The sequence below is a fragment of the Drosophila busckii genome, chromosome 2R, assembly GCF_011750605.1.
Source record: "Drosophila busckii strain San Diego stock center, stock number 13000-0081.31 chromosome 2R, ASM1175060v1, whole genome shotgun sequence".
NCBI lineage: Eukaryota > Metazoa > Arthropoda > Insecta > Diptera > Drosophilidae > Drosophila > Drosophila busckii.
Window position 1 is genome coordinate 6,894,185 of NC_046605.1, and position 17,286 is coordinate 6,911,470.

At 41.7% G+C, this 17,286-nt stretch overlaps 4 protein-coding genes across 4 annotated transcripts; 2 read left to right on the top strand and 2 right to left on the bottom strand.

Annotated features, from left to right (window-relative positions):
- The first annotated feature begins 20 nt into the window (after positions 1-20).
- Positions 21-4,445, top strand: LOC108597601 (histone-lysine N-methyltransferase eggless). Its single transcript, XM_017984224.2, has 6 exons — positions 21-1,269; positions 1,323-1,730; positions 1,785-2,037; positions 2,095-3,350; positions 3,411-4,127; positions 4,192-4,445. The coding sequence occupies exons 1-6, from the start codon at positions 136-138 to the stop codon at positions 4,396-4,398; spliced, it is 3,975 nt and encodes a 1,324-aa protein (XP_017839713.1). The 5' UTR covers positions 21-135; the 3' UTR covers positions 4,399-4,445.
- Positions 4,446-4,907: 462 nt separating this feature from the next.
- Positions 4,908-10,720, top strand: LOC108597269 (mitochondrial proton/calcium exchanger protein). The gene is given in 7 exon segments (XM_017983731.2): positions 4,908-5,017; positions 5,135-5,396; positions 6,984-7,723; positions 7,725-8,249; positions 8,311-9,378; positions 9,435-9,719; positions 9,831-10,720. Coding segments are annotated over 6 exon segments (3,051 nt in total). The 5' UTR covers positions 4,908-5,017; positions 5,135-5,317; the 3' UTR covers positions 10,185-10,720.
- A 1,864-nt stretch (positions 10,721-12,584) lies between these two features.
- On the bottom strand, positions 12,585-13,180 carry LOC108597483. The gene has a single exon (XM_017984060.2). It carries the CDS (start codon positions 13,157-13,159, stop codon positions 12,704-12,706), a length of 456 nt encoding a protein of 151 aa, XP_017839549.1. The 5' UTR covers positions 13,160-13,180; the 3' UTR covers positions 12,585-12,703.
- Positions 13,181-13,211: 31 nt separating this feature from the next.
- LOC108597481 (dihydropyrimidinase) lies at positions 13,212-17,145 on the bottom strand. The gene is made up of 11 exons (XM_017984056.2): positions 17,134-17,145; positions 16,039-16,203; positions 15,839-15,979; positions 15,737-15,786; positions 15,048-15,322; positions 14,830-14,976; positions 14,518-14,756; positions 14,220-14,455; positions 13,795-13,895; positions 13,384-13,732; positions 13,212-13,325 (listed from the first exon to the last, which is right to left on the bottom strand). Exons 2-11 carry the CDS (start codon positions 16,182-16,184, stop codon positions 13,246-13,248), a joined length of 1,764 nt encoding a protein of 587 aa, XP_017839545.1. The 5' UTR covers positions 16,185-16,203; positions 17,134-17,145; the 3' UTR covers positions 13,212-13,245.
- Positions 17,146-17,286: the final 141 nt, after the last annotated feature.

Sequence of the window (17,286 nt, forward strand, 5' to 3'; positions counted from 1 at the left end):
TATGCTGGCTTTGCAAAAAAGAAAAGAGTGCAGATGAAAACAGTAAAATCTAAGAGAATAAATAATAAATAAAGTCGTGCAACAATTTAGAATTGCTTATGAAAAATAATTAATCCATAAACATATAAATTGCAAATGGATTGCGACGTGGAAACTGTTGCCAGTGCCGGCGTTTCTGATGCTGCTGAAGCTGCAGAGACAACAGCAAAAACAACAACCACTGAGACAGATGCAAACACTGGGGAGGCAACTAAACAACAAAGTGCAACAGCCAAAAGCACTGAAGATGAAAATAAAAGCGAGGTAGCAGCAACTGCGAAGGAGTCTGTGGGCGAAGAAGTCAAAGAAGAAATAACCAAAAGTTCGCAGAATGAGGAAGAGAGTGCAGTTGATGAAACCACTACTTTAGATAAGCCAATTGAAGCTGACTTAGACAGCAGTATTATATTGCTGGAAAGCCCGGTGCAGTCAGCAGCTGATGGCGAATCTGAAGCTATAGAAGAAGTCACAGATGAAGTCACGCCTCCGGAAGAGGAGCATAGTTTAAAGCAAGACACTGTAGCGAGCGATAGCAGCGTTGAGCTCATTGACAGTCCAAGCAAGGCGGCAGCAAAGGCAGCGTCAGAGAAAGAGGAAATTAAAGAATTGGAAAGAGTTGAAATGGAAACGGAAGATGTCAAAAGCGATGACAGCGTAGAGCTGATAAGCAGCACACAGGAGACAACTGAAGAGAAAGAAGATGTTAGTGACAAAGATCAGGTGACAGAAAATATAGCAAAAGACCCAGAACCAACTGAGGCAGAACAGAAAGCTGCTGATGTTGACAGTGACAACAGCGTGGAGTTGATTAGTAGTCCTCGAAAAATTGCTAAAATGGAGATTGATGAACAGCAATCGGATGCAGCCATTACAGAGATGGATGAAAATAAAGAAACATCACAAGAAGATGAAAATCAAGAGCCGTCGAAAATCGAGCCCATGGACATATGTGAGCAGAGCAGTGAGAGCAAAGACATAAATCAAGAAGACAACTGCCTGTTAGAGCCTAACACAGCACCAATAGAAGAAAAAGCATGTGCGGCTGATTTAAATGAAGATTATGGGGTATACTACAACAAGGATTGTCTTAATTGCAATTGTGGCAGGCTGCATAAGCAATATATGCTGGCAACACTGGCCGTGCTGAACTTCTACAAGGTGCCCAGAAAGATGCACAAGCGTCAATATGTGTGCATGGGTTGCTTTGATGCGGCATTGGATGTCTACGAGGTAAGTTTTCTACTTTTATCAAATACATTTATTTATTATTTTTTTGTATTTAGGATTACGCTGGTTATTTGCTAGCTAAGCAGCCGCTGCTGCTGCGCGAATTTAAGCAGGAGAATGCTGACTTTGTTGCCTTGGACAGCAGTGAAGATGAGGAGACTGATGACCAGCCGGATAAAGGTGAATTCTCTACAGATGATTTGGCATTAATTGAAGAAGAACTAGAGGCTGCCGTGAGCAATGTATTGGAGCGTGTGGGCATGTCCGATCAAATGGCCTGGTCTCACACCATATTGCAAGCCAAATCGGACCGCATTGGACGTGACATCGAGCTGGCTAATGTAGAGTTGAGTAAACTGCAAAATATGGCCGACAAAATGCACTTTGCGCTCTATAATTCCTGTCAGGTGGTGCACAAGCACATGCCACCACTCGATGTGTATCACAATAATTCCGATTTTGTAGTAAGTGTTCAAAAGTGATTTATATACATTTTGATTATTAATTTTATATTTTAGCAAGTGCCGCCAGCGGGTGAAATAGAGCGGCCACCCATACAGCTCAATGAGACTTATTATGCGGTCAAAAATAAAGCAATTGCCAGCTGGGTGTCAGTTAAAGTCGTCGAATTCACGGAGAGCACTGCTGTGGGCGGCAACATAATGAAGAGCTACAAGATACGTTATTTGAATTCGCCATATCATATGGTCAAGACCATAACCGCCAAGCACTTGGCTTACTTTGAGCCGCCGCCAGTGCGTTTGACTATAGGTAAGTCGCATGTTCATGAATGCATATTAAAATTAATGTTCTATATCTTACTCTTAGGCACTCGCGTCATTGCCTTCTTTGATGGCAGCACCTTGTCGCGTGGCAAGGCCATGGTGCAAAGCGCTTTCTATCCCGGCATAATAGCCGAGCCTTTGAAGCAAGCCAATGGTTTTCGTTATCTCATCTTCTATGACGATGGCTATACACAGTATGTGCAGCATAATGATGTGCGCTTGGTTTGTCAGACGTCGGAGCGAGTCTGGGAGGATGTGCATCCGGGCTCACGTGATTTTATACAGAAATATATAGAAAAGTATTCGGTGAATCGTCCAATGGTGCAGTGCACGCGTGGGCAGAGCATGAACACCGAGTCCAATGGCACTTGGTTGTATGCGCGCGTCATGGACATTGATTGCAGCCTGGTGCTGATGCAGTTCGATGATGATAAGAACCACACCGAGTGGATATATCGCGGCTCCTTGCGACTGGGTCCAGTTTTTAAGGAAACCCAAAATGCGTTGAATAGCGCCAATGCCATGCAACAACATCGTCTGCGACGCACCATACCCTTTATACGCTACACCGAAGAAATGGAATCCAGCAGCCGTCAGGTGCAGCAGCAAAAACGCGACAAGGCGCGCAAGAGCAGCGCCGCACCTCAGCAGATCGAGATGCAGGCCCCAGCAAGCGACTCATCTCCCTGTTCATCTGCAGCCGCCGCAGCAGCTTCAGCAACTGGCAAAACTGTGCGACATTTGAACAATTCAACTATTTATGTGGACGATGAGAATCGGCCTAAGGGTAATGTGGTCTATTTTACCGCCAAGCGTAATTTGCCACCCAAGATGTACACGCCTCATGAGTGCTGGCCAGGTTGTCTGTTCAAGATTGTGCATCGCCTGGATAGCTATAGTCCGCTGGCCAAGCCTTTGCTGTCGGGCTGGGAGCGTCTGGTGTTCAAGCAAAAGACCAAGCGTAATGTAGTTTATCGTGGACCCTGCGGCAAGAGTCTGCGCAATCTGGACGAAGTGCACAGATATTTGCGTGCCACAGAAAATGTGCTTAATGTGGAGAACTTTGATTTTACGCCGGATCTTCGCTGCCTGGCAGAGTATACCATAGATAAAAGAATTGTCAAAGAGGCAGATATATCCCATGGTCAGGAAAAGATGGCCATACCCTTGGTCAACTATTATGACAACACGCTGCCTCCGCCTTGTACATATGCAAGCCAGCGCATACCTACAGAGGGTGTTCACCTGAATGTCGACGAGGAGTTCCTTGTAGGCTGTGACTGCGAGGATGACTGCTCTGTAGGGCTACTTAATTGCAATTTTTAAACTGATTTCTTGTTAACGTGCTATTTTTTTTAGGACAAGTCAAAGTGCGCCTGCTGGCAGCTGACTGTGGCCGGCGTTAGATATTGTAATCCCAACAAGCCAATTGAGGAGATTGGTTACCAATACAAGCGTCTGCATGAACATGTGCCCACTGGCATCTACGAGTGCAACTCACGCTGCAAATGCAAGCAGAATTGTCTAAACCGCGTCGTTCAACACTCGCTGGAGATGAAACTGCAAGTGTTTAAGACCTCGAATCGTGGCTGGGGTCTACGCTGTGTCAACGATATACCCAAGGGTGCCTTTATCTGCATCTATGCCGGGCATTTGCTGACGGAAACTAAGGCGAATGAGGGTGGCTTGGATGCGGGTGATGAGTACTTTGCGGACCTGGATTACATTGAAGTGGCTGAGCAGCTTAAAGAAGGTTACGAGTCGGATGTAGAGCATTCGCCCGCAGAGGAGGATGAGGAGCCTTATGTGCCAGATCCAGAGGATGATGATGATGAGTTTACGCCAAAAAAGTATTACCAGCCACGCAAAAAGGATAAGCTGATGCGTGTTTCCCGCAGAAATTCCAATCCAGTCAATGTACAAGATTCTCAAGAGCGCGCTGTTATCAACTTTAATCCCAATGCGGATATGGATGAAACAGTACGCGAGAATTCAGTACGTCGGCTTTTTGGCAAAGAGGAGGCGCCCTACATTATGGATGCAAAAACTACCGGAAATTTGGGACGTTATTTTAATGTATGTGTATACAAGATTTTCCAGCTGTGAATTAATGTCTAATTATTTTGTTTCTCTTTTGCAGCATTCATGTGCACCCAATTTGTTTGTGCAAAATGTTTTTGTTGACACGCATGATCTGCGCTTCCCTTGGGTCGCATTCTTCTCGGCTAATCACATAAGATCTGGTACCGAACTGACATGGAATTATAACTATGAAGTGGGCGTGGTGGCTGGCAAGGTGCTCTATTGTCAATGCGGCGCCGCTAATTGTCGCATACGTTTGCTCTAAATTGTAATTGTAAAGCTTAAAGCATGCACAAACCTTTAAATCGTATTACAAAAATTCAAAAAATATATGTATATCGCTTTTAATGTTATCGCTATTGATATTTTCAAATGGGTGTATGATAGATCAAAATGAATATTTGAATACAAAACATCGATATATTTACTTTGCGATACTAATATCACAGACAAATATCGATATTTTGTTATAATATCAACAACCCTAAAAGAAACGCAAAGCGAAAAGCGTGGAAGTAAAAAGTACCTGTAATTAAACATTTGCGACTACGTGTTATAAAAGTATTAAGTTGACAGATTATAAATTAAACACGGCATAGTAAGCAGAGTGTCAGGCGAAAACGTGTGTACGGCATTTATGGTAATACTGAATCCAATGAGGCTGTTTAAATTATGCCTAAGCCTTGTGAAATTTGCAACAACTTTGAAATTTGTTGCTGTAGTTGTGTAACAATACATATATTTATAAGAAAAAAATGCAAAAGCGCCCGCAAACAATAACAACAACAAACATTTGCTTGTAAGAAACATCGCCTGATAAAAGTGCGTGTGTGTTTCAGTGAGACTGTATTTGTGTGAATTGCGCGTTAAGAATAGTAATATGAGTGAGTGTGCGTTGACAGTTTGAACTATTGTTGTTGTCATCAATACAATATGTAAAAGATATATAACTTTCGGTTGTTTATGTAAATTACTTATAATGTGTACCAATTTCTTCGTAGGCGTAGGAAACCAAGACAACAATTATTTGGATTGCAGCAAACAACAAATCCGAAGTTAATTAAACACGAAACAAAGCAAACAGTGATTCGAAAATTCAAAATTAATAACAGATTGTAACTCTTTGGAATCGGATTGTCCGCCTGCTTTACCGCTCAAAACCCGCCTCCGCCCAGAAATCCACAATGAATGCATTGCTACAGCACAAAGGATCTTCAATAAATTTGAAGGCGCACTATGCGTATCAGAATTTCTACAAACGATGTAAGTTATCATATCAAACAATAACAATAATAATACATAAAAGCTAAAAAAGTGCAATGTAAATTGTAAAACTTTCCATTGATTTTATACAAGCACGCATACAAAGCACGCAACAATAGCGCTTTGTGTGTGTGTGTGTGTGTGAGAGACACTTTTCGTATTTTGTTTTGACTGAATTTTCGTGCACAGCTGATTCGTCAGTTGACTTGCGCTATAATTTCCCTTGGTACTTTGCCTAACAAAAAGGCTGCTATAATTTCCCAAAGTACTATAATGTCCGCTGCAAATGCATTGAGAATTTCCCGGTTCAATGCCAAGGCTGATTGTCCATTCGCTTTGTGCGACGCCAGTTACGGTTTAATGACTGTAAACAAAGACTATTGATAAAATAGGATATAAATATTATTGTAAATTTACTCTGCATATCAAAGCTCACGTGTTGAAGTATTTCCCCTGCATATTATTCATTTGCTAATTTAATTCACACTTAAAGTCTTTTGGTTTGAGCTTATCTACTTGCTGAAGCTAAAGTTTCAAAATTAATCTTTTGCTAAAGAGATAAGAAAGCAGATAAGCAGCAAAGTTTCTTTTTGATTATTTTCTGTTTATTTACAATTGCAAATGTCTCTATATAAATGTGTATTTTGTTTAGCAAGTTTCGCAAGACTTTTCGCTTGACCATTGCTTGCTCAAGAAATTTGTGTCTTCATGCGATCATTGCTCTATTTATACAAAACATACACACACACATATTTATGTATACCTGCTTACTATTTAAATAAGGGACAATTGCCAAGCAATTTAAATTGGTACAATGACAGACAATATGACGCCGACAAGCAAATGCTATAACTAAACACCCTATATTAAAGCTAAATGCAGAAAGTACAGTTAAGACGCCAACCAATTGCCTTGACCAATGGACTGTAGGGTGAATGCATTTCGCTGACGCCGAACTTTTCGTTTGCGTTTCACCTTGAATTGATTTTTGATAAAGTGTCTAATGCTGAACGCTTGCCAAAAACAAAAGAGAAATTGCAAAAGCAAAAGTGCAATGCACAAGCAAAATGCATTGAAATACATGCAAACAGTAAACACCCGCAAATTAGTTCCAATGACAATTTTAATATGCGAAAAATGCTTATTAGTGCAGCATTTTTTTTTACTGCATTTAGTAGTTAAATGAGCTCTTATAAAAATCTATAGAATTTGAGTAGAATAATTAAAAAATGTTATGTTATACATTAAATACAAAACTATTTATAAGATTCTTCGCGTACATTCATTGTACTTGCAATAGACTTTCTTTGCTATATAAATTGTTGACAGTTTAATAATTAAGCTATGTAGGCAATATTCGATTTCATTATTTACATAAGCTAAGTGCTAATAACAGGTGTTGGTTTTCATTTACTTTCTGCTTCACTTGCCTTTCTACATATTTGTCGTAATCAGCTTTTTTATCAGCTGTTCGCTTACGAGATTAAACATTTATTGTGTTTTTTTTTGCCGGCAATTCTAAACAGTCTGAAGTGCCTATACTAATTGTGATTTATTGCAATTTCATTAATTTAATTAATTTTGCAGATATCAAAACAAATTACTGTGCAAGCAGCGCGACAAAGCAACTACATCACAGAGCTGGAGCAGCGGGCTCTCCAGATGCATCAGCACAAATCAGACTTAGATACTTACAGGATGGCAGTGTGCTCAGCAATTGTGCGCAACAGTATCGCTTGGGCTTTCGGCACTTTCATGCGAGCAGAACGCTGCTGGAGTCCTGCTCCAAGATCGATGCCACAGTGAAGAAGCTTAAGAATCAACAGAAGGAAAAGGTCGAGGAGATAATGAAGGAGGTGGCCAATGGTCAGGCGACGAAGACAGCAAGCGCTGCAGTTGGCAGCAGCAGCGCAGTCACCAGCTCGCTGAGCAGCGACAGCAGCAGCAGCAGCGGCAGCGATACTGCCAAAGACAAGACCACAGTGGGCACGGCAGAGTCCACTGCGGTGGCAACGTCTGCTGCCACCAGCAGCGCTGTGGCCGAGTCGCCGGACAAAAGCGTTGCCAAGCCAAAGAAGCCCCTGCGACAACGCATTTGGGATGAGCTCGTGCATTACTACCATGGCTTTCGTTTGCTCTTCATCGATACGGCCATCAGTGCCAAGTTGATATGGCGAGTGCTCAACGGCAGAACCTTGACGCGACGTGAAAACAAGCAGCTGCAACGCACCACCTCCGATCTGTTCCGTCTTATACCCTTCTCAGTGTTTATCATTGTGCCCTTTTTGGAGCTGCTGTTGCCGCTGTTTATAAAATTCTTTCCCGGCCATGCTGCCGTCCACATTTCAAACGGCCAAGGATCGCGACGAGCGCCTGAGGCAATCGCTGGGCGTGCGCCTGGAGGTGGCCAAGTTTTTGCAACAGACTCTGGGCCAAATGCCTGTGCAGCACAAGGAGCACAGCAGCGAGGAGGCCAAACAGTTCGAGGCCTTCTTTCGCAAAGTGCGTGATCCCACTGAACATGTGACCACCGAGGATATTATCAAATTCGCCAAGCGCTTTGATGATGAGATTACGCTAGATTCGCTCACACGCGAGCAACTCACCGCACTTTGCCGCGTGCTGGAGCTGAACACCATTGGCACCACCACCTTACTGCGGTTTCAGCTGCGGCTGAAGCTTCGCTCGTTGGCCACCGATGATCGCGTTATCGCGCGCGAGGGTGTGGACTCCTTGGATCTGTTTGAGCTGCAGCAAGCGTGCAAGGCGCGTGGCATGCGTGCCTATGGCCTGACGGCGGAACGTTTGCGGTTTCAGCTCAAGGAATGGATCGACTTGTCGCTCAATGAACAGGTAAGCCCAGAATGAATTTAACTTTGTTTGCTCATTGCTAAATACACTTCTTTGGCTACAGGTTCCACCCACTTTGCTGTTGTTATCACGCGCCATGTTAATCTCCGATGACAGCATTACCACGGACAAGCTGAAGGAGACCATGCGCGTGCTGCCGGACGCAGTGGCGGCACACACACGTCATGCCATTGGCGAGCGTGAGGGCAAAGTGGATAACAAGACAAAGATTGATGTGATCAAGGAAGAGGAGCGCAAGATTCGCGAAGAACGCGAGGAGGAGCGCGAGGAATCGATTGCCAAGCGCACAGCCATCAAGGAGGATCCTGCTGCACCCTATGTCTTTACCGAGGAGATTGTTACACCGCTGGACAAAGCACAAGCGCCACATATTGCCGATAGCGAGAAGGTCATCTCGCCCACGGATGTACAACTGCTGTCGGATGCGCTTAAGACGCTTTCGTCGGACAAACAGCTTGTGGTTGAGAAGGAGACAATCAAGGAGCTGAAGGAAGAGCTGCGCGATTATCAGGAAGATGTGGAAGAGTTGCGTGAGGTGCGTCAAGTGGTCAAGGAGCCAATACGTGAAAGTCGCGCTGCCAAGTTGCTCTTCAATCGTGTGAACAAAATGATATCGAATCTGGACACGGTGCTCAACGATTTGGAGCATCGTCAGCAGCAGATCAAACAGGTGGAGACTGGTGAAGAGCCCAGCACACCCGCACACACAGGCACACCAGTGGTGCATATTGATGAGCTGGTGTCCACGATACGCCGCATGAAGGAAGCCTCCGATGAGGAGCGCTTTAAGGTTGTCGAGGATCTGATGATCAAGCTGGATGCGGACAAGGACGGTGCTATATCGGTGCAGGAGATCACTAAGCTGGTGCAGAGCATTGACAGTGAGGCCACCAAAATCGAGAAGAAGCAGTTGGAGGAGTTTACGGATATGCTGGCCAAACAGGCAACCAAGCGACGCAACGAGGAGATCGTACGCATCGATGATCTCATGATGAACCTCAAGATGCTGAAGGAGACCAGTGACGAGGCGCGTCTTAAGCACATTGAGCGTGTGCTCGACAAGTTCGATGCCGACAAGGATGGCGTGGTGACTGTTAACGAAATACGCAAGGTAAGTGCAAAGAATTATATCCATTGGATGCATTTAATGTATGGCTTGTTGCTTAGGTTATGGAATCCATTGGACGCGACAACATTAAGCTGAGCGAGAAGGCCATTGAGGAAATGATTACGCTGCTGGACAAGGAACAGATACTGGAGGCGGAACAAAAGATTGAGAAAGCCATTGCGAAGAGCATGAAAGAGGCAGAAAAGCTCAAGACCGAAGTTGAGAAGACGGACAAGGAAATGGCTAAGCTTGTGGATGGCATACATGACTCTGCTAAGGAGATTCGCGACATTGCCACCGAACTGGGCGCCATGGAGGAGAAAACCAAAAACTTCAAACCTGACGTAAGTTGTTAAACATTTCGATTGACACACGAGTGGCAGTCAAAGTGTATTAAAAAGCTGGCTATGCCCAACTGTAGTGTGTTCTTCAACTAACGTAAATTTAATTTGCAGCCCGAGCTGCAAGACAAAGCTAAAAAGGTGGAGGACAAAGCTGCGGATTTAAGTGAGCTGCTTTCTTCGCCGCCCAAGAACAACAAGGGCAGTGATGCCAAGGGCACGCCGAAGGGCGCCAGTGGGGGCAGCGACAAAGGTGTTAAGGGCGACAAAAAGGGCTCGGACGTCACCAAGGCGGTGCTAAGCGAGGCAGCCGAACGACAAATGGAGAAACTGCTGCCCAAGCAGGACATCGAGCTGCCGCCCACGATACCCACAACCACAGCAACTACTCCAAAGTCCGCCAAAGCGACAGCGACGGCATCGACAAATGGCGCGAATGCGACGCAAACGCCCAAGAAGCTAATCTGACAGGTGCGCAAGCCATTAACAGCATCGAAGCTAAAACCGGATAATGTACCCAAGGCGAAGTAAGCGAGAGTCTAACCAATGTCCATAATGCTAATGATTGCAAATCAATTAACTGTTATCCACTGCAAAATAGAAAAAGTTAACGAGCAATTGCAATAGTCTGTATTTAAAACTTCTCCAACCGCAAGGCTTTTGTAACAAACATACAGAAACAACTTCAATACGAGTATATTTCATATATATGTATGTATATATCAAACATATATATACTATATACAGCGTGTAAGGCAGGCACCTCAACTTAAACTACTCCACACTATATTTAATGTGTCTACTACAATATTAAAACAAAAGATTAGGTACAATAAATATTTTTTATTATTTTTTTGGTTAGTTTTTTTTTCTTTACTTGTTTATGTGTGTTGGTTGACTTGTCTACTTGCTCTGCAACAATATTAGCAATTGTGATCATTAAGCGAAATGTTAATTTAGATGCTAATTTCTACAAACGATGCGGTTCGATGCTCGAACTCAACGAAAATGAATTAAAACAAAACAGAACAGAAAAAGAATTAAACTAAAAGAAAAACTAGTGTTAAATCACGTGATAATCTTAAACAATAATTAATGTGTGCTTAAAAATGAATTAGATAACAACAATTTGTAAAACTGTTATGCAATAAACTTTATTATAAACACAACAAAGCATAAAAAGTGTTTCACTGCGGCTAATAAACAACAATTAAATTGCATTAATAAACCAACTAAATGTTTTATGTTACCACCCCTCATATTTCTGCCCAACACCACAATAGCCATAACTACAACGCCACGCCCGCTCCAAATAACTTTTGAGCAATTGCCAAAAAAAATATATATATGGAAAGGAAACTGAAATTGCAGCATTCATAGTCTAGGCAATAAAACGAATAAAAATTACCACAGAATGTGCAGAAAGTTCTCTTACTATGCCAGCTAAACCACTGACCCATAAATTTTACAAGTGAAATGCAATGCACACCGCAATTGCTAAGGAATTTGGCATGAACGCAGCCAGACGCACGTTGGCGAAAGATTTGATGAAATCAGTGTGCAGAGAATTCGCTTCTACATTGTCTCCCAGCCATCTCCAGCTCCATCGCCCAATACTCTCATTGCAATTGAGCTGAAAGCTAAACAAGTGTAAATATTGTGCACACACAAGTTGCTCGCTCTGATATCGAATACAAATAAAACTTACTCAAATGTATTTTCGTGTGTATTTGGAAAAGGTAAATAAAAGTATGATAAAAATGTGAAACAAGCCAAATAATAATAAACTTTGGCTTTTCCAGTGAGCTGCAGGCCAAGTGGGAATTGTTGTTTGCAATCAAGCGGAGTCCAACAAGTTGAAGGCGCCAGGGCACTATGGACAATTGACGCACATTTTAAAGCAAAAGTTAAAAGCTTAAAGCTAAGTCATTAATTTTGTATAGCAAAACGCTAGACAAACAAATCAATTTAAATATCAGCCCTAGGCTTACCCTAGCATAATATTAGCTATATTAGAAAACAAAAAGTCTGCTCGTAATATCTAAATATCTTTATAAATACAGAAATTTTGAAAAGTACTCAAATTGTATTGTATATTGCTCTATAGGCCAAGATCTGCCAAAAAAAGGATGTGCGCTTATTATTTTGCCTGTTAAATTTCAGGTATGCAACATTTAGTTTTAATGTATGTAGCTATATCCTATAATGCTCCATGTATATAGCTGTTCCGAAATATAGTACAACAGTCCTACAGTGCAATGTTTAAAGTGAATAAAGTAAGAGAGCACGAGTCCTTGCAGTTTTTGGGCAGTGCCAAAAGTGATTGGAATGCAGCAATGTGTTTTGCTTTGTCGCCATTGCAGTCTTCAATTGCAGGCAATCAGCAAGCTAATGCCAAATACATAGCTTATAGTAAACTGTTAACTTTGTCAATTAAATAAGGGTACAGTTTAGTTGGCTGTAAATTTTACAAAACTATTATAAACTTGTGGACCTCTGTCAATGCAATGGGTGTAAAAGTTTTGTCAACTTGACATTGCAACATTTAAAGCAAGAAGCAGAAAATAAAGACATTTAATGCAGCTAGAGAGCAATTCGTGGTTTAGTTTGTTCCAAAATAGTTTGCTCTAAGGCTTTAAAGCTGTGCCACCAACATTGACTACTCCGCATGACTTTCTCTTTCGCTTAATTTAAACTGTTGTCGTCTCTTAGAGAGTTTTGCTATCTGAATCTTCGTTTATTACAGAGCAGACTTCAACTCTCTAATAATATGTTAAATCTATTTTTATTAAATATAAAGCAGACAAGCTTTCTTTCAGTCCAAGGCTAATATCCTTGCTGTTGGCTCACCTTTGACTTAACCGTGCAGTGCTTAAGGCTTTCGATTGTTTCCATCAAAAATGCAAAAACTTTATTTCAAATAAAGAACAAATCCAATTTAAGTTGTCAAGTAGTGTAAAAGGCAATCTATATGCCGTCCAAGCGTTTCAGTTCTTCACATTCTGACGATGAAACCAACCATAGCGCCAACTGGTCGCCTCTGGATAGTTGTACCTTTGGTCTGGTGTGCGCAAATAGCGCGTCTCCAAATATGTGGCACGTTGTCCGCTACGCAGCAGCGCTTGCTCTGCCGCCGGCACAGATTTCATGGCGCTATTGCAGGAGCCAAAGCATCTGTGCTCCTCACGGGAAAGATCATAGTCAAAGATGCGCGAGGCGGAGGGTCGAAAAATGCGCCGGCTTAGCACATTGCTGTTGGACTCAACTGTTCTGGTTCGCATCCTGGGCGATGATGCACTGCTCGCTATGTAGCGTACGTCTCTTCTAGGCTGCTGGGCCGGCTTGGACTTGGTCACATTGGACTTGCTGGCATTAGTGTTGCGTGTATTTTGGAATTTAGCTGTAACTTGTTTATTTTGATTCCCAAACATGCTCGAGTACATATTATTGTTTGACAGAAAATGATTTAATTACATAAAAGTAAAACAAAAATAATATTTTAAATACATGCACAAATAGAAAAGAATTGTTACCAAAACCCTGAGGATTTGCCGCCTGGCGGATTATGCACTTTGATAGAAGAGCGCACAGCCGCCTTGTCCAGCTCTTCTGTAAAAATATTCACAACTGTAAACAGCTGTCAGTTAAGCCTCCGCGTCCTGCTTACCGCTTAAGGAAAAGGACGACTCCTGCTGATCGCGCACACCATCAACGCGAGCACGCGCTGGATGATTGTGGCTGTTGCCGTTCTGATCCGCACTCAACATGGCAGCAATTGGCTGTTGTGGCTGAATATGCGCATCGAGCTCGGCAAGCTTTTTGCTTGCATTGCCATTTTGTTGCTGCTCCGGCTGTTGTGCCTCAGCATTGCCCTCCAGGCGATCATAGACATAGGCCGGACGCACAGGTGTGGGTATAAAGCGACCAAAGCCCTCGGCAACGCGCACCAGACCATTCTCCACACAAACGCGACCACGCACCAGCACAAACTCAGGCACTCCATGCACAGTCATGCCCTGCAAAGCAGTGAAAATTAATAAAACATGCATTAAATAAATACTTTAATTAATTAACATACCTCAAATATATTAAAATCGCAAGCATGATGATGTGTATCCTTCGAAATTGTGCGCGTTGCCTGTGGATCCCAGACAACAACATCAGCATCCGAACCAACAGCTAGAAGTAGATTGTATTAATATTAGATTTATATAATTACTTTACTATATTCTGAGCTGTTAAAGAATTTTAAATCAATCTCATACTACTTTGGCTTGGAGCTAGATTTAGGACAAACAGATTTCTTTTAATTTTTTATGAATGCTAAAAACTTTAAATCGCCGTAATTAATATTCCAAACGATTTGGTTTGAGAGATTTCAAATAAATAAATAAATAAAAAGCTCTTTAAAAACTAAACGTGATTAATTTTATATTAAGCATAAGAGCATCACTAACTAAATACTCCAACCAACAAAATCATTTTATGATCTTCCAAGCTTACCAATGCATCCTTTTTGTGGAAAAATATTAAATATTTTAGCCGCATTGCTACTGGTAATAGCTACGAACTGGCAGGCATCCATTAGACCAGCATGCACGCCTCTTTCCCACACCAAGGACATGCGATCCTCCACGCCATTTACACCGTTTGGTATTTTTGTAAAATCACCCAAACCCAATTCCTTTTGGTTTTTGTTGAAAGTGCAATTATCGCTGCCAGTGGTTTGCAAATCGTTGCTAACAATTGTAAATAGAGAGCGTATTGATTGCAATTGTGTTAATTTTTTAAAGTTACTTACTTGGCCAGCAACTTCATGAGAAACTCTGGTGTTGTGGGATCTGGACGCAGCGGTGGACTCAAGATATGCGCCGCAGCATGACCAAAGTGCTGGCAACGATAGTGAGAGCCGTCTGTACCGAGAGCAGCGGCAAGTGTTTCGCCCATAATATATTTGCCCTGATAACGTTGACGTGCGCGTGCGACTTCAATGCCAGCGGATTTGCTCATCACATGCACCACATAAAGTGGACAGTCCACCTTAGATGGAGAGGGGGTGTGCGTATGTTGTAATTTAAACAAATATAAACAACTTTACGCCCTTGTTGTTTACCTGATGTGCCAAAATGCAAGCACGATGCACTGCCTCTGCCTCCACCTCCTCCTGGCGCGATAGCTCATGGCCCTCTGGACCCGTTATGCCCTCAGCCAGCAGTCGTTTAGCATTCTTGGCTATAATATCGCCGTTCTCCGCATGCACCTGCATATAAAGCGTTTATAAGCTGGCTATCAAAATTATATATGTGTGTGTGTGTGTGTGTGTGTGCTCACCATGGCCACGCCGTTAAGGCTTCTGATGCGTTCAAACACGTCCAACAAATCTGAATCGTTTAGCTGATACAATCCTTTATAGGCCATAAAAGTTTTAAACGAGTTAACGCCCAGCTCCTTGCACAAAACGCCAATCTCATCGGACACTGACTTGGACCACCAGGTGATGCCCACATGGAAGCCATAGTCGCAGCACACTTTCGGATCCGCCCAGCTGCGCCACGTATCATAGGCCTCCAGCATAGACTGCTGCTTATTGGGCAAAACGAAGTCAACTGCAGCAAAGTTAAATAATTAATTATGCAGCAAAGCAAACAAAAAATTGCTATGCTTAAAATATATTAAAATATTCTGCACATAAAAAAATATTAAAACAATTCCAGGAAGCAGAATTATATAATAAAAAAAGGTTCGTTCCTTGCTGTTATAAATAATAGGCAGCATTTTATATTCAAACCTTTTTTTAAATGTATGCTAACTATCACTAATTTCTCCAGTGCGCCAAAAACAAAATAGCATAAATTTAAAATTGTTTTGTTTTTTATGTTAATTTATGTTTTTGTTTGGCAATTGTAACGTTTTCTTACCAAAAAGGTACCTGCTAATGAATGTTGCACAAAATAAAAGATTTGCATAAATATAAACCAACTTTAGTTGTTTAATAAATTTAAAGAAGTTGTATCACTTACTTATCATGGTGGTGCCACCAGCCACAGCCGCCTTAGTGCCGTGATAAAAGCTAACAAAATGTAGAGTTAGTTAAACATTGAGTTTGGCCAAACATAACTTACTCATCCACAGCGACAGCATTGCCAAAGGGCAGCTGCATATGCGTATGGGGATCAATGCCACCGGGCATGACCAGCTTGCCAGTGGCGTCAATAGTTCTCACGCCGCCTGGAACGGTTATGTCAGCAGCAGCGCCTACAAATCTAGCAAATCAGTGTTAGTAGTTCATTGAACTTGTGTGCTGGGGAATATAAAGATTTACTTGATAATGCCATCTTCAATGTATACATCGGCCTTGAAGGACTTGTCAGCATTTACAACTTGTCCATTTTTGATGTACACACGATTCTGTGCACTTTGCAGATGTATGGGCACCTTCTTGACGGGCTGTGGACTGTTGCTGGTCATGTTGAGAGTTTAGTGTGCACTGCAATTAAATTGCTCGATTAAATATTTAAAACAACGCTTATCAGCCCTAAATGCATTAAACTCAATTAACATATGTACTAGACACGAATTACAAAACGCGCTCGCTTATTTATATGCATTGTGCTAGATTTGCCGACACACTAACTAATACTATAAATATAAACTATGCACTGCGCAAAAATAATTATTATGTTGTACAAATTGGCAAGCCAGCAATTATTATGGCAGCCGCTTTTATGTTTTGCAATTTCTTGCAGTGCTGTTTTGTAAATTCAAAACACTTTGCACTTGAGTGAAAATTTAATCTGAATTTCCAATTGTATGTGAACTCAAACCTGATTTTCCGTTTGAACACCTTAAAAAACATGAAGATGATGTTCATTGACTTGTTGTAAGTGCTTACATATGGTCTGGCAGACTTGTAAGTCTATATGGTAGGCTATATGGTATGGCATGCAGTAACTGCATTCTCGTTTTGTTGTTAGTGCCTAAAAATAGCAAACTAAGCAAAAATGGTTATGAGAAATTATCAATGGAGCGCGCCGCATGTAAATCGAAAAAGCAACTAAAGACACTTTTTTTTTATGAGTTTCGAGCTATTTTCAGCATTTTTATTATGTTTATTTTTATATTTAAAAGCAGCCACACGCAAAATGTTTAATGTACATCAATAAGTTATGGATTTTATTCACGCATAAATACGTAGTATATGTTTATACATATATTCAGCTGTGTATAGTTTTTATTGCTTGCACACACTTTTGTTTTTCTTCAGGTATTTTAAGCTTATTTTAAAAGCAGTTTTTGCGCCTAAAGCACTTGGTTTTTAGCTAACATAAATGCACTGCAAAGCGACTGTTAAAACTTCTAAAGTTATTATTTATTTTTGCCGCCTACGCAACGAGCAACTTGCCTGCCGATCACTTACATTTGAAAACTGTGACAAGATTGAAATAACGCTCACTTTTGTTATTTGAATGTTATGGCAGCTGTTAACTTACAGTGCTGTAACATAATGTGTGCTGGTAAGATCAGTGTTGCTCATTTAGATTTTTTCCGTCAAATGTAGCTTTTTTCAAAG

What these genes read in the sequence shown, in the direction of transcription:
- LOC108597483 (XM_017984060.2), bottom strand. Translation starts at nt 13,159, where the DNA reads ATGTACTCGAGCATGTTTGGGAATCAAAATAAACAAGTTACAGCTAAA.
- LOC108597601 (XM_017984224.2), top strand. Translation starts at nt 136, where the DNA reads ATGGATTGCGACGTGGAAACTGTTGCCAGTGCCGGCGTTTCTGATGCT. An exon ending in CGGCATTGGATGTCTACGAG is followed by an intron (nt 1,270 to 1,322) that starts GTAAGTTTTCTA and finishes TTTTGTATTTAG; the next exon opens with GATTACGCTGGTTATTTGCT. An exon ending in ATTTGGGACGTTATTTTAAT is followed by an intron (nt 4,128 to 4,191) that starts GTATGTGTATAC and finishes TCTCTTTTGCAG; the next exon opens with CATTCATGTGCACCCAATTT.
- LOC108597481 (XM_017984056.2), bottom strand. Translation starts at nt 16,184, where the DNA reads ATGACCAGCAACAGTCCACAGCCCGTCAAGAAGGTGCCCATACATCTG. An exon ending in ATTGAAGATGGCATTATCAA is followed by an intron (nt 15,980 to 16,038) that starts GTAAATCTTTAT and finishes CTGATTTGCTAG; the next exon opens with ATTTGTAGGCGCTGCTGCTG. An exon ending in GCCTTAACGGCGTGGCCATG is followed by an intron (nt 14,977 to 15,047) that starts GTGAGCACACAC and finishes CTTTATATGCAG; the next exon opens with GTGCATGCGGAGAACGGCGA.